At 40.2% G+C, this 17,068-nt stretch overlaps 1 protein-coding gene across 1 annotated transcript in view; it reads right to left on the minus strand.

Annotated features, from left to right (window-relative positions):
* Positions 1-5,267: 5,267 nt before the first annotated feature.
* Positions 5,268-17,068, minus strand: part of DGKI (diacylglycerol kinase iota) — a gene marked incomplete at its 3' end in the record, with an annotated part of 307,501 nt that continues 295,700 nt past the window's right edge. Inside the window, exon 22 of the mRNA XM_039233998.1 lies at positions 5,268-5,368. Within this exon, the coding sequence (XP_039089929.1) occupies positions 5,268-5,368 (101 nt within the window). The remainder of the gene's footprint in view (positions 5,369-17,068) is intronic.

A 17,068-nucleotide genomic window follows, 5' to 3' on the forward strand; every position in this document is an offset into this window, starting at 1 on the left:
ACACTCACGGAGGGATGGACAGTGCCCTTCAGAGTACAGACTGATACCATTTAACTCCTGATACAGATTTCAAAATGGAACACCCACCTCCACCAAATGGAGGACTTATCTCTACTGAATAGCCTGGTTGTCAACTTGTCAAATGAGGGGGAAAGATTCAATTTTAGATGAAGTAATCACCAGAAAAAGAAATAAGTATTTACAGCAAATTCATGAGGCAAAATGCACATACGCTATTTTCTAATGCTCACATTCATTATGAGTGATGCCCATGCTTTAAAAACTTAGGAAACATGTTGGGAGGAAAACGATTAAATTCTATGCAATTTCTATAGGGCTAAGTGCTTTTATAATTTAGTATGTTCTCTGGAAACACCTAGTTTAACCACTGCATTTTGCAGATAAAGCACCTAAAGCCTGAAGAGGATAAATGTACTGTATTTAATCATACAACTAATTAGTGCTTAAACTGGCTTTTCTCATTCTCGCTTATATATTCCTATTACTTTCTTTAGTTATTCAAGTGATGTTTGCTAGGAAAATAGGTATCTAGTGTTTCCATAGCCCTGCTGCAATTCTTATCACAGGAGAAAAAAATTCCAGTGAATCAGGGACTATTTTTGTTTTGTTTTGTTTTGTTTTTTTCTCACCATGGTTTGCTTAGAGTTAGCACTCAATAAATGTGTGTAGAATAAATGATACTGTTATGTTCAATGTCCCAGTTTCACCTTCCAATGTTTAGCATTAACGTGGTATCTGGCATATATATGTTGCAAATATATAATTTCTGGAAGCATGACTACATCTTGAGTGAATGGCTCTACCATTTTGACAAATGTATTACATTCACTTGAGGTCAAATACGGAAACTAGAAAGAATGAAAATTCCAGTGATTCACCTCCCTTTGAAGATAGGTTAAACTTAGTGACTCACAAAAAATAGCATAAGGAAAGGGAAAAGAAATTGTAACTTTACAGAGAAGAAACCTACCAAAAACAACAAATGATCAGGCAACCATCATTATGGATGTTGGAGACTTCACCTCTGCAGTATTTGTTTTTCAAGAACCCACAACTCCAGTCCAGTTATGAGTAAAATAATAGACAAAGCCAGTGGGGGATATTCTACAGGATACCCGGCCAGTATTTCTCAAGACCATTATGGGGGGAAGGTGATGAAGGGAAGACTGAGAAACTTGAGAAACAGACCAAAGGAGGCTGGGAGGACATGCCACGTCAACCCAATGCAAGGTGATAACCTGGACTGGATTCTAGAATAGAAAGTTCAGAGTTTGGTGCCTTTCTTTTCTTTCTTTCACAAAGGCACCATGGTAATATAAAATTAATACCATTAATGTTTGCCAAAGAATGATATACTGAGATATTATATATTATATAAACTCTTAAACATCCATATAATTCCCATTACACTGAAAAAAATGTAAAGGGGTTATTGACCACTATACTTGATATACAACAAATGTTAGCCGTCTCCTACCTTTAGAGGCTACACCTATTTTCAGTAAGTTCCCAAATGGTTTTTGCTTGTGTTTTAGGGCCTAGACTTGAATGAATTATCAGGGTTATTCAGAAGTACAGGGAAGCTAATGCCAGAAGTCAAGTTTAGCCAGTTTACATGAGATAGAGTTAAATCTTGGCCAGTATCAAGTTATTCTAGATATAAAAATGTATGTCGCATCAATGAAACTCCTTTGGAGTTAGAAATATAACAGATTTTCAAAACTTAATCATCCTTTTCCTAGACTGTATGATTACATGCTTTATTAAGGACTCACTTAATATACTTTCTTCAGATTATGGGAGTAAGTTTCAGCTATCATTATGGATTTATGTTAAGAATTTTTTTTTAACATGATCACTTTATGTTCTACCTTTTAAGTTGGATAGACTTTCCTCTTGGACATAATCATTATCATGACGGTTAACAATTCATAAATCCAGTAATGAGATTCTGATTACTTTTATGTAAGTCTGAAATTTACCAGCAAGAGCTGAGGAAGGGACTGGCACAGATTAACCCTCTATGTGCTAGTATTTTAGGGGGAATGCCCCCAGGCGAGTTAGAGTTAAATGGAAGGAGGATGGAAAATCTTTGAAATAATGTAGTCATCTTTCTCTATGCTAAAATAAGGAAAGTAATTAAAAGAGCTGCCATCTGTAATTACCAAGGAGACCTGTCTTATGGGGGGAAGTGGGGCTTTGTTAGATAACAAACACTGGAGTTGTAATCCAACACAAATAATAATCCAGACACATGAGCAAGATCTATTAACCAGTGATGGCAAACAGCCACACACTGCCTGGATGAATCACTCGGTGTGTCGTCAAGAAAGGGAACTAATTTTTTAAACCTGGTAATGCAGTATTGCCCTAGTTCAGGCTTTGTATGTTGACAGTGAATAAATAGCCTAAGCGGATTCACTCCCTTTGGGATGCAGGTCAGAGCGCAGTCCTACAATCCCTTTTATCTCTATGTTTTCTGTGCATTTTATTTAATAATGCTTCTGAACTAACAGATCTATTTGGGCATTGTATATCACATGTGGGCTTGAACTGTTTTTTTCCTTTATACTCAATTTGAGTTCTGCCAGCCTTCTGATGAATCTGTAGTTGGTTATGAAGTGGAATCAGGCAAAAGAGTGAGGATAAGAAATCAAATATTTAACCCCAAAGGACAAACTTCCCTGAGCAACCATATTTTAGATGCATCATAACTACATATTAAACATGGGACACCTTCCGACTTTGGCTCAGGTCATGATCTCATGGTTCGTGGGTTCAAGCCCCGCGTCAGGCTCTGTGCTAACAGCTCAGAGCCTGGAGCCTGTCTTCAGATTCTATGTCCCCCTCTCTCTCTGATCCTCCCCTGCTCATGCTGTCTCTCTCTCTCAAAAATAGATAAAACATTTAAAAAAAATTTTTTTAAATAAAAAATAAATGTGGAATGCCTGAGTTGGTCGTCTTTACTTCTAATTAATATACTGTTTCCTTCAAATTCAAATATTTAGAGTTAGGTAACTCCTTGATTCCCTCTTGGAATGTTTCTTTGTCCTTCTGGGACAAAAAGACACCACTGAATTTACTGGATTTATATTTATACCAAGTTACCTCCTCCAATTTGCTATAAGAAGTTTCCTTACAGAGAAGTTTTATCACATGAGATATGATGAGTAAAGCACTTGCCAGGAAATGTCATCTTCTTGTAAAAACTCAAATCACAATTACCTCTGGCAATGGTGGACAGATAATGCCACAGAAAAGATAGAACAGATAAGCGAAATCCAGAGATAAGCCTCAAATCTCATTTCAGCCCCAAATTTCAAATGCTTCCCCACTCCCAAATGACTTTCTTGAGAGTTGATGGTAAACTGAAAAATATCACTGACCTGAGATCCATTCTTTTTTTTAATTTTTGAAAAATTATAAGCTATTTGTCTACAAGTTTGAAATAACAAAAACATAAAACACTCTTCTTTATAATTAGCAGCCTCTGAAATCAGTTCAACTTAACACCGTGAGCTATACCTCCCTAGGCAAATATGTATGCCCATCATGTTATGAGTTACATAACATGATTATGTACTAGTTTGATTTGTGCTACAAATCAAACATTAGATTTGTGCTACTTTGTTATTTAATCTCATTTATATTAGAAAACACAATCTGTCATTCATAGAGGAAAGAAATGTAAAAGTTCAGGGAATTGCTCCTTCTCCACTTCAAACTTTCCCATCATGGAGCACTTGGTAGCTCAGTCGGTCAGTTAAGCATCCAGCTTTGGCTCAGATCATGATCTCACAGCTCGTGAGTCTGAGCCCCACACTGAGCTCTCTGCTGTCAGCACAGAGCCTGCTTCAGATCCTCTGTTGCCCTCTCTCTGCCCCTCCCTCACTTGCTCTGTCTTTCTCAAAAATAAAAAAAAAAACATTAAAAAAACCTTTTGCGTCAAAGGAAATGAAAGTGAAGAACATATGTTGGAGGGAAGGCTGAGGAGAAGCTAGAAGGTACTGATGTTTAAGGAAAAGAACCAGAAGGGTTAAGGAAGCTGAACAGTGGAGAGAATTGACAAAGGAGAAACTTCACACGGAATTCTCCGGGAGGTTCAGTGATTGGATGAACTACCAGGGAAATGGATCCTCACTCAATGCCACTTCCAGATTGGAAAGTCCCCACACCCAACCCTTAAACTGACCCCAGATTTCAAGATTTCCATCCACTAAACCCCATTCCAGGATGACAGGTTCAGAAATCAGAGCCTGGAAATCATTATCCTGGGAATGTGTCCCTACTCTATTCCTACCAGTGGCTTCTGCAACTCCAGGTAGGTCCGTGCCGAGAGCTGTTTTGAGCTTTTAGTTCATAAACCTCTGGTTCGGTATCAAACTCCTTCCTTTCTGTTGGCGTCCTTGCCTGTGCTCTTGGATACTGGTTCTGATCTTCTCTGACTTTACTGTACTTAACTATTGTTCTCTACAACTAGGGTGGAGCCAAGAAGACTACTAACTAACACACCTGTGGTCTTATCATCTTCTGGCCTACTTTACCTGGTTACCTCATATATCACAATACAGACAGGGATCTAAAATAGTGACTGGAATATAAAAAGTGCCCAATAAATCCTGAATCAGAGACGAGATGAACTAAAAACTAGTTATCCATTTAAAGAAGCATATGGAAAATATGAACATTGAGAAGTATTCATATGTAGAGTCAATTTTAAGATTTTAGGAATAACAGTACCTCACCATCTATGAATCACTTTATCATGACACTGAGTATTCTGTGGGTCTCTTACATTATGCAATCACATAATAGCTAGAAGGGCTAGACATGTCTTTACAGATAACACTGTCACATCTGCATAAAATAGGAGAATAATATTTGGTAATATAGGCTCCAGGAAGAGACTCATGCTGTCTCAGGCATTTTCTACATGTTACTATACCATATGTCATTTGCCAACCTTCTGCTCCCTCATTTTAGGTAAACTTGAGACTAAAGTGGTTAATAAACCAAGATGCCTAACCTGGCATCTTCCACATAATAGTTTTATTCTCCTGCTTTCCTTTCTCCAGTTCCATTTTCTTCGGCCCATAAATCACCACTTGACATTCACGTATTACTACACTTCCCTTCATTTTTCTAACCATTGTTTTCAGACACAAGATGAATCTATCCATCAAACCAAGGGCAATCAAGAAGCTGAAGATAGGCTGATCACATGAAATCCACAAGGCACAACTTACAAGCTTCCCGAAGTTTCTCTTTGTCATAGTGGAATCCTTCATAGTCTTGTAAACTGATTTTGTTCACCCGGATCCTCAGGCGGTCTGGGACGGACTGGGGACTGCAAAAAGAAGAACCGAGTAGTCAGACGTAAATGAGAGGGTGGAATTGAGAGCCACATGCACCTGGAAGGGCTACAGGCAAAAAACAAAAAGTCTCTTCATGCTTGGAAGAAAAAGCTCTCATTCACACCAGAATTTTAGGTGCTTCACCAGAATATAGTCATGATCTGGAGAATACATCTCCAGAAACCTCAGGTTTCTAGAATTTAGGTAAGAACACAGGAATAATTGGAAAAAGCTTCTGGAAGCAACTCCTATCCTATTTGCTTTTAACTTGTTAAAAATTCAAATAAGATCACGTGTTTAGTTCCATGATAAATTAGACACAGCTAATCTGAAACGGTAAGAAGTGGTATAGGGTATAAAAAACCGCTGTTGACAATTATGCCCACTTCATCCTATTATGGCAGCTTGGCCCTCAGAAGACACACACACACACACACACACACACACACACACAGCAAGCAAGCAAACAAAAAACTATAAAAAGCAGACCAAGAATTAAGAAAACATAGGACTGAGCTCAAAATAGCTCCAACAGTCAAAGCACCTCTCAGTCAAAGCTTATGACAATAAATGCTGCCTGTGATGGGGACTGTGAGTACCCCAAAATGAAGGGAAAAAATTAAAATATTTCTAATGTACTTTCCTTAGAAAGGGAATGAAGTTGCAATTTATTTTAACAGAATTCAAGATAAATGTTAAACAAAAAAGGGTTGTGCCAAGCTTTCTGAAGCATCCTGTTCACCCATAGAATGTCTTTACCTGGGTTCCATGGGTTTTAAGTAATATTTTCAGGTTAATTTAATCACTGGCATTAGTTGGGCGAAACAATTTAATTTTCACCAGCACTCCTACGGATCAAAACATTTCTTCAATGGGTTAATACATCAAAACCTCCTCTTGTCCTTCACTATTACCTTACACTTAGGTTTCATTGGTTCAGATAATTTTAGCAAATAGAGGATTGCTTCTCCTTTCTTGTATTATGGGATAAAAGTCACCATTGACCCAAGGAGAAAGAATAGCATTACTTCATTTCAATAAAGAAGGGAAAGAATGCAAAAGAGAAAGAAGGGAAAAAAGAGAAGAAAAAGAGGGAAGGAAGAAGAAAAAGATAGATAGAAGAAAGGAGTGATTAAACATTATCTGGATACTGCGACCCCCACCTCAAACACACACATGCATGGAATTTCACTGCAACTCTGGAAAAAGGAGAGGGAAATGATTCAATCTCATTCTCTTGTCCGATGCCTCATTGTAAGACAATGTATAATAACTCCCAGCAGGTAGACTGCCACTCTAATACTTTAAAACAACATACATATCCAACTATGGATACATATGTGCATACTCATACATAACTCTCTTCCTGCCCCATCCCCCCCCCATGCAAAGATATTTAGATATAAGTGCATAAATTCTAAAGAGAGATGGTGGACAAATAAAAATGTCTGGGGTTCACGGAGTTAAAATCTAAGCCAATACAAAAGGATAAGATGGATATTTCTGAGGGAAAGTTTGAGAAGACAAGTCAATAGATCGGTCCATTCAAAGTGTGTCTGTTGGGTGTCCACTGTGTAATGGGCTTTGTGCTGGACATGGAATAGGCTTTGATGAATAAAACTGGCATAAGTCGTAATGGTAAATATGATGTGAAGGCATAATTGGAAACTAGAACATACCTTAAATATCATGTATACCATACCATCATTTACAGGTAGGGAAGCTGAAAGGTAAAGTGATATTTTGGTCACATAGCTACTAAGTGGCAGAGCTGGAAGCAGAGTTAGACTCTTACGCTCATAGGTTTCATGCTTGTTTTATTATATGATGCCAAGAATACCACGGATTTCATGGCAAAACCATAGAGTCTGAACTAACAAAGTCAAATGATCTCTATGTGGTGTTCAGGCTCTTATCAATAAGCAATCAATAGAGGGACAGTCGAGTAAACTGTGGTAGACTGAAACAACAGAACACTGGGCAAATAGTACAAATGAGTGTGTAGCTCTGCATTTGTTTGGAGGGAAGTTCAACTATAACACTCTGAAGTGAAAAAAAGTTATAGAAAATTATATCTGGAATAATCTCCTTCATGTCAACTGCGTAACTTCAGCATCTGTAAATGTACACAAATGTCTAGAGAAAACGTTCAGTAAGCTATCCCAAGCAGTTACCTCTACATGATGGGTCTTAGGGATTATTTCACACTGAGTATCATCCTTTTTAGGAAAAGATTTAAAAATTTTGTCAATATGTAAATAAATGATAACTCAGGACCAGAGTAAAAATAAGAGTTATGGCGAAGAGTTTTAGGTATTAGATATAAATAGATAGGAAAAGATAGGAAAGAACTTAAGCAATTTACAGAGTGACCATACAGTGTATCAAATGCTTATCCCCAAATTAAGAGGGGTCTGATCTTTTTATTTCCAAGCTCACCCTAGTGACCTGCAAAGACTGTACTTAGCAAATATTTCCCCCCAGGTACATCAGGTAAGAGGGAAGTGTAGGGGCCCACCATACCCTGTAGTGGGAGATGGGGGAGGACAGAGGTTGAAAGAGCTCTACTTCCATAAATTTCAAGATTATAGTAGGTCTAATGACAGTGAGGTCTAGTCTTCCCCAGCAGGCTGGGGATGTCAGGACTAAAACCTGTGCCAGCAGTAGCTGTAAAGTGGAAAATAGGGTAGAGGGAATGAGTACAGACCAGTCACTATATGGCCTTCTCCCAGGAGCTCCCCACTAGCCAACCAGTGTGTACCACCTTTCTCCCAGTCCATCGGTGCCTGCTCCCTGGCCACGTCCACCTCCCCGCTTTGCATCTGCACCCACCAATTCCAGCCACACGCTGCTGCCTCCTGAGCCACAGCCTCCACCAGTCATCCTGACTGATGGGTGACACACTATGCACGTGCCACACGAACTGTCATCTGAATGGAACTTTCCAGAATCCAAATCAATTCATGGATTATCTCGCTTCATCTCTAGAGTGATCAACTAGGCAGGAGAGAAGAAAATGAAGACTCACCGCTTGCCACTCTCCCCCATTCCACCTTCTTATACACCCCCTCTCTCTTGCCGTCAGCTCCCATCTGTTCCTGAGGACTTACAATGCATCCCATGTTCCCACCAGCAGCAGCTTGCTTAAACCCACTCTTCTGACTAGGGGACCTGGGGTTTGGCCTGCCATCAAATGTTGAGGCCCACCAGTAAATTTTAGGGCAACCACGGGATCCATGGTGGAAATCTTTGAATTATTTTGGATCCAGCATGAACAGTAGCAAAGTGAAAGAGCTCAGACTCTGAGTCACATTGCCTGGATGTGAAGCAAAGCTCCTCCAGTTACTGGTTCATCAGGTAACCCCGTTTCGGCTCCTCATAGGTAACACGGAGATGACGAGAGGATCCACCTCGCAAAGATGCTATGAGGATTAGCTGAGTCGGTACAGGTAATGTGCTGAGAAACATGCCTGGTATGTTGCAATTGATCAGGAGATACTAGCTATTACCACTATAATTACTATTCTGAAAACCGCTCCCCTACATAAGGTTCTGCTAATAAACAATAGCACCGGTTGCTGCCAGGTTGCAGAAGAAGTTTAGGGCATGTGCAGAAACCTCCCTAGGCACCTGTGACAAGCTGCTGGGCAAACAGTCTAGCCTCGATAATGTCATCATTCTCCTGGAACTTCTCCCACAGGTATTTTACAGGCCAACCAATAACATGAAAACAGACAACAAGAACAAGGGAAAGATAAAATACACAGATATTAAATGAAAGCCAAGTAATTCAATTGTGTCCCTTTATGTCAAAATATATTAATGTCCCATTAGTGGCTGAGTGGAGGTGGACGATGACAAAGCTGTTCCTCGGAGTCTGGGGAATGGCAGTGCCATTAGTTTTCTAAAATTAAATTTTCCCAAGAAAGTTAGTGGAGCAGAGAAGAGATGAACATCCTGGTTAGGCTGAATTTGCCTCCATACCAACATCTGCCACAAACTCTTCCTATCCTGACTTTGGCCCTATATCCGGTTGGTGGGGGCGGGGGGGGGGGGTTGTCTAAACCAGACTTCCATGGAGTCACTCAAGGTTCCTAAAAGAGACTCAGCAGTCTTTGAATTCTCTCTGAAATCCAGACAGTGACCTCAACCTATCATCTTCTCACAAATTTCCTGTGAAATGTCAAGATTGCGTGTTTTGTGCACGTTAGAAGTGCATGGCTCTGAATGTAACTCCCAAATGTCCCCCCTGACAACTCCCTCAAGAACTACAATGAAATCAATAAATGTACTCCCTTGGGCTCCAGACCACACCTTCTCACATCCGCATTACACACACCTGTGACACTGAGATGCTGGGAGCAGGGGGGAGGTGGAAGTGCAATCCAGACAGCTCCCCGAATATTCACTGCCATTCAACTTACACCCAGTTCTCATTCCTCTGTCTTCAAACTTCATTCTTTTGGTTTCATTACTACACATGTTCCTCTAAGTCTGATAACAGATTCCCTCATTCCAATCATCTCACATGGACACCCCTCATGGACAGAGAATGACTTGGGTGCTTTTGTTCCCCTGGGCCACTTCCAGACCAGCAACACCACATAATTCTTTCTTCTCACTAGAAACATAGGTAATCTGGGAATCATATCCTTTAATATTAAGATACTATAGCCAGTGTGCGAAGCAAGATGTAAACTCAGAAAAATCTTAGTTCCAATTTGAACTCTGTCACTTAATTAATACATGTTTGACATTGAGAACTCTGAAGTTACCTTGGCCAAACCACTGACTGGAAGATGGAACTGATAATAAGAATATAGTGAGCATTGAAGAAAACACATGTAAGGCAGTTAGCACATCCCTAAAAAAGAATAAGTATTAAATATATTGTTGTTGTATATTTTAATACCCTGATCCTCCAACTTCCACAAGGTTTTTTAAAAAAATTTTAATCCTAGATAAGAGTGCCTGGATGACTCAGTTAGTTAAGCATCTGACTTCGGCTCAGGTCATGATCTCATGGTTTGTGAGTCTGAGCCCTGTGTCGGGCTCTGTGCTGACAGCTCAGAGCCTGGAGCCTGCTTCTGATTCTACGTCTCTCTCGATTCTACGTCTCTCTCTCTCTCTCTCTCTCTCTCCCTCTCCCCCACTTACACTCTGTGTGTGTCTCTCTCAAAAATAAACAAACATTAAACATTTTTTAATTTAATCCTAGATAATATTAGAGCCAAAGCCAGAGTCACAGATCTAAGCAGGAGTTAGCAGATACCGAACCTTAGCTGAATGACAGTTTGATGACGCAAGGCAGGGACACAAAAATTCAGAGTTACATAGCCATCTATAGTCTGTTCAATGAGAATCCAAGTGTAGACTGTGAATGTTTGCAAGGTATCTTAAAGATACTAAGAATATGGGGCACCTGGCTAGCTCAGTCAGAAGAGTGTGGCACTCCTGATCTGAGGGTTCTAAGTTCAAGCCCCACATTGTGCAGAGATTACTTAAAAATAAAATCTTTGGAGGTGCCTGGATGGCTCAGTTGGTTAAGTGTCCAACTACGGCTCAGGTCATGATCTCATGGTTCATGAGTTCATGTCCCAAGTCGGACTCTGCACTGACAGCGTGGAGCCTGCTTGGGATTCTCTCTCTCTCTCCACCGCCTCACCCCCCGCACCCACCTCCAACATTCCCTGCTCTTTCTTTCTCTTTTAAAATAAATAATAAACAAATAAACTTAAAAACACATATATTGATTTTTATGATGAACTATAATTTAATCAGGAATTCACTACTCTTACCTTTAGTTTTCCTTTGCAAGGCAGAAAACATCACATTTTTGTCTGCCTTTCTTCTTCCAGGTCTGATTTAATAGTGATAAATTGCTTTAATTTCTTTCAAGCAATGCACATGTCAGATTCTACCCAATCATAACCTAAGTTATAGGTTGATATATATAATATAGTATACATAATAAAGTATATATATAGTAAACAATTATATAATAAAAATACAGTAAATACAATAAAGTAGATTTCTAACTAATCTTTAATAGGACTCATTTGAACTGGCCTGTGTTTTATGAATGGACTTTCGTGTGAATTCATGGCACAAAAGACTAGTCATCGTTGTTACAACTCCAGCACCTAAAAGAGTCTGTCCCATGTTGTTTATAATGTTTAAAACAAATAAATGAATGAAACATAGGAAAGTTGAATTCCTCTGGGACTACCCATGGCCCTACAGCTTAACGCAGTTTGACAAGAGAGCATCTCTGAGCCATTCCGTAGCGGGTTTTCTCTTTGTGAGCCCTAAGGCAAACCCTGACTGGGCTGTCCATTTCTGCCCTTTTTCCATCCAGCTCCCTGAGATGTGGAGGTAATACATGCTGGATTACTTCCTTAGCATCTTATCTCTAGGGGGATCGGCACAAATAGAAAAGAACATACAAATGGTAGATGTCCCTACCAGAAATGTATGTAAGCCATTTTAGGACTGCCTGTTCTTCAATTAAATAACAGTGAACGAGAAACATCTACCACAGCCATTTTCTCATCAGGTAACAAGCTGGGCCTTCTTTAGATATAATTGTACTCAATAGCTTCCTTCAGCGACTTCCTAGAAATTGCTGCAATTTACCCTGGGACATTTTCAAGCTGCCACTGACAATAACCTATCCCAAAACACATTCAAGTGGGCCTCTTTGCATTGCAGTAAAATCGAATTGAATCAAGGCTTTTGAACAGAGATTTAAAATGGATTTTGGACACCTGGTGAGTTCAAACAGAACTCTAATAATTCAGTTGTCTTCTGCCTGGAGTAGAGAACAATGACTCAGAAATGTAAAAAACAAAAAAATTGTAAAGGAGTTTTTGAATTTGGGACTGAGGATAAACCAAAATCACATTAGCAGCAATCATGAGCTCCCACTGTCCATGTTTTTCTAGAGAAAGTACTTTTTTTCCCCTTCCAAAATAGAGAAAGTACTTATAAAGGTTGTGAAGTCTTTTTCAATAGAAGTTGAGTAAGTTCTTGACTTAAGACATCCATTTGTGAGGTGGTTAATATATGTCATAGTTACAAATTACTTGAGACACCTCCACACCTCCAACAAAAGCATGGAATTAAATCATTATAGAGTTGGAAGAAAACTTAGACATTCACTAATTCACTGTTTGCTATTCCCTCTGATAGTTAATAGAGGGAATCTCTCTATTATTAATCCCCTATGACTGCACCTTCAAATGGCCACTCTGTCTCTGCTTAACCCTCATTAGGTGTGGAACATGCAGGATAGAAGTGCTCTATTCCTTGTCCAGACGACTCTAAGCATTTATAGATCTTACCTAAGGAGTATCTCCCTCTCTCTCTCTCTCCATAGTTTATGGGCTTTTCTTCTACTATTTGGGTCAGAATTGGGTTTTAAGTCACTGAGATAATCAGCCACAGATATTAATGGCAAAAGAATGTAGGCGTTAAGGACCAGAGCCAGACACATATCAAAGAAACCATTTGCTGACTTAATGGCTAACAGATTAAAAAACGGGTTTTAAGGACCAAATATCAGAGAGCTTTTACACCATTGGTTGAAACCAAAAATTCTTAACTTTTCTTGATATCTTCAAATGCACACTGAAGTGCACATCTTCAGGCTTTCTATGGAAATAAATTGGTATGCTTTTGAAACTGTAATAAATGAACACGGAGCGGAGTGCAATTACCATGTGGTTATTCGAGGCAGTCTCTTCTGCTAGGCATCAGGGTCCTGGCATGCAAAGGAGAAGCAAATACAAAGAACTAGTGGTGGCTTCACATGGTGGTACTGCGAAGCAGCTCCAAGGGTCTGGCACCTTCTTTACTGCTTTAAAGGAAATGAGGGGCACCTAGGGGGCTCAAGGCGATCAGGCATTTGACTTCAGCTTGGGTCATGATCTCCCAGTTTGTGCATTTGAGCCCTGCGTTGGGCTCTGTGCTGACAGAATAACCAATGAAAGAAGTAAGTCTGTTCCTATTAAAAATGTGGCAAGCCTATCTTTTCCTTCTGCAAGTGAACTTGAGATCTCTCAGTATTCAGGTAAAAAATATGGAGAAAATCCAAATAAACAGAAAACAGTAAAAAGCAAAAATTAATAATAAGCTGGGTAATTATACTTTTCTTCACAAATTAATGACTTTGAATTAGTGCAAAATAAATAGATGAACAGATATTAAGAAGTCCACAACTCTGTGTCTCTCTCTCTGTCCCTCCCCTGGCAAGCTCTCTCTCTCTCAAAAATAAATAACATTAAAAAACAGAAAATAAACAGGCCAATAGCCTTGATCTATATTTCAAATTCTCTGACCATCCATTTCCTTTTTTGATAGTGAACATCATAGCTGTTACAGGTTCAGTCACCAATTCCACGACTTTTCTGTGGAACAGCCCCACATACACATGACATTACAACTTCTAGGCACCAGAGTCACAGATATATGTTTTAAGTCGTAGACCCTCCAACTTTCCTCTACAGAAGATCATGCTGTCTTTTCCCCTTCTTCTTTCTCTTTATTCCTGCTCACTAAATCCACTTCTCAGTCCTCACTCCAACGCCCCTTCAGCGGCATCCCACACTCTGGTTAACTCCCCGCTCCTTTTCTCTGGATGTCAGTTCAAAATACTTCTGATTTCCCAACTAAACTTCCATCTGCTCCTTCTTTCTCTCCCCTGCCATCCCTTCTCCTCTAAGTAGTGCTCAAATACGCATGCTTCTCTGGGCCCTCCGATAACACCCCCACAGACCCCGCTACTATCATCTTACACCAGACCCATTGTGCAAACGGAGCAGCCAGTGTGAAATGTAAATGTGATCATGACACACCGGTCTTGCTCCCCCACTAAATCGTGAGCTCTTTGAGCACAGGAGGCCCAGCTAGATCTTTGCTGAGCTGCTGCTTTCCCATAGGGACTTACTAATTTTGAAAAGAGAAAAACTAGTTTTCATGACAACTAACTACATTCTTCATTCCACCTAATCTTTTTTTTTTTAATGTTTATTTATTTTTGAGAGAGAGAGAGAGAGTGAGAGAGCGCCAAGGAGGGGGAGAGAGAGAGGAAGATAGAGGATCTGAAGCGGGCTCTGTGCTGAGAGCAGCCAGCCTGAGGCCGGGCTCCATCTCACAAACTCACAAACTGCAAGATCATGATCTGAGCCGAAGTAGTTCGGGCACTCAACTGATTGAGCCACCCAGGCGCCCCTTCATCCCACCTAATTGCGAGTGCTATGTAATTGCACTATTGGCTAGAATGGGAACCAGTACACAGAGTTTCGTTCAAGGGAAAAAATCTATTCCCATTACTAAACCAACAAACAAAAAATAATCGCAATGCTCACACTACCCTCACAGCTGGGGTTGATTCTCTGGCTTACCTCTGGTTAATTCAAGTGGAGAGAAATTTCTACTTGTAATTAGACACCACCTACAGACTTAAATCTTCTGAGAGTCTCCTGACCTAATAGTTGCTCAGTTGGCAACTAGAGATGACACTCTTTCAGAAAACTTGATACGAGTTTCAGACCTCAAGTTTCCACTTAGATTCTTTTTTATACTGTTTTATGTTTAAAGAGTACGGGAGTTGGACAAATAATCACAATGAAAGGCAAAGGAAGTAAATACCCCAGGAAATAACAGAAGGACTGAAATTAGAGGTGGAGGGAATATGCACTTTTGTAGAATTCTGCAAATAAAAATTGCTAAATGAAGCAGAGTTAGGGACAGTTGGAATGGGAACAAGGACCCAAGGCCAGTCTTTCATCTCACTTGGGGAGAATCATCTCCATTCCGTGAGATAAGTCCACTTAATGGTGGTTTCTGGCTATTAAAAAGGACTAAAGATGCTATCATAAAATACTAACATGGGCTACTTTTAGTAGCATAGCCTGCAGTGGCTTGGAGAATGCTTTTGCTGCTGTGATTGTATAGAAGTCCATTAATTACTATCTCCAATGGAGTAAGGAGCCACTGGGCCTGAACCAATGAGATATAATAGGATAATGTTACTCTGAAGCCACCTAAATGGCTTCAGATCTCATGTGCTCACAAAGAGAGACATTTTTTTACTTCAGGTTTCAACTTCTATGTATCAAACAAAAGGAAAACTCTTACATTTATTTGCTATTTAAATGCTAAAATCTTCCCTTGGGTTTCCAATCACAAGCTGTTATAATATCTTGTTCTTATTTGCAACTAATAAACTGACTTTGCTGGAAAGGGGTGTGGAGCAAGTACTGGGATTTGCATAGTTTTAAAGAGTGTCATTTCAGGGGCGCCTGGGTGGCTCAGTCGTTTAAGCATCTGACTTCGGCTCAGATCACGATCTCCTGGTTTGTGGGTTCAAGCTCCACATCAGGCTCTGTGCTGACACCTCAGAGCATGGAGTCTGCTTCAGATTCTGTGTATCCCTCTCTGTCTCTCTGCCCCTTCCCTGCTCATGCTCTGTCTCTCTCTGTCTCTCAGAAATAAACGTTAAAAAAATTTTAAAAGAAGAGAGAGAGAGAGAGAAAGAGAGAGAATGAGTGGGGGAGGGGTAGAGAGAGAGGAAGACAGAATCTGAAGCAGGCTCCAGGCTCTGAGCTGTCAACACAGAGCCCGATGCTGAGCTCAAACCCAAGAACTGTGAGATCATGACCTGAGCTGAAGCCAGATGCTTAACCAACTGAGCCACCCAGGAGCCCCATAAGGGAAATTTTTAAAGTAAAAAAAACCAACAAAGCAGAATCCAAAAAGGCATAAAGCAATAATGGTGTGAAAATAAACATGGCCATCTCATTAAACTGGACAAATGTAACCTCATTTAATCTGAGAAAAACTAAGCACATGAATTACCAGATGTGTTCCTACTGAAAAGCTCGCGTGCAAATTATGTGGAAGTAACTCTTCACCCCCAGGGAACAGGTGCGGTAAGGAGAGGAGTCCGTATTGGGTTTAGATCAAGAAAATAAAGAAATAAGTACTGGCCTAATGATAAATGGCATTATGTAAGAAACATTTCCTTAAATGGTTTCAGCACTCTACATAAAACAGTTTGCAAAAGAACACATGTACTTTCTTAAAATCTGGGTATTTAAACAAATCAAACCCACACTGAGATACCACCTCACGCCGGTCAGAGTGGCTAAAATGAGCAAATCAGAGAACTCTAGATGCTGGCGAGGATGTGGAGAAACGGGCACCCTCCTACACTGTTGGTGGGAATGTAAACTGGGACAGCCCCTCTGGAAAACAGTGTGGAGATTCCTCAAAAAATTAACAGTAGAACTCCCCTATGACCCAGCAATAGCACTGCTAGGAATTTACCCAAGGGATACAGGAGTGCTGATGCATAGGAGCACACGTACCCCAATGTTCATAGCAGCACTCTCAACCATAGTCAAATCATGGGAAGAGCCTAAATGTCCATCAACGGACGAATGGATCAAAAAGATGTGGTTTATCTATACCATGAAATACTACATGGCAATGAGAAAGAATGAAATCTGGCCATGTGTAGCAACATGGATGGACCTTGAGGGTGTTATGCTGAGCGAAATAAGTCAGGCAAAGAAGGACAGATACCATATGTTTGCACGTATAGGAGGATTAGGAGGAACTTAACGGAGGACCGTGGGGGAGAAGATGGGGGGAAATAGTGGGGGAGAGGAAGAGAGGCAAACCATGAA

This window comes from Hyaena hyaena, unplaced genomic scaffold (genome assembly GCF_003009895.1).
Source record: "Hyaena hyaena isolate Hyena2069 unplaced genomic scaffold, ASM300989v1 scaffold_82, whole genome shotgun sequence".
NCBI lineage: Eukaryota > Metazoa > Chordata > Mammalia > Carnivora > Hyaenidae > Hyaena > Hyaena hyaena.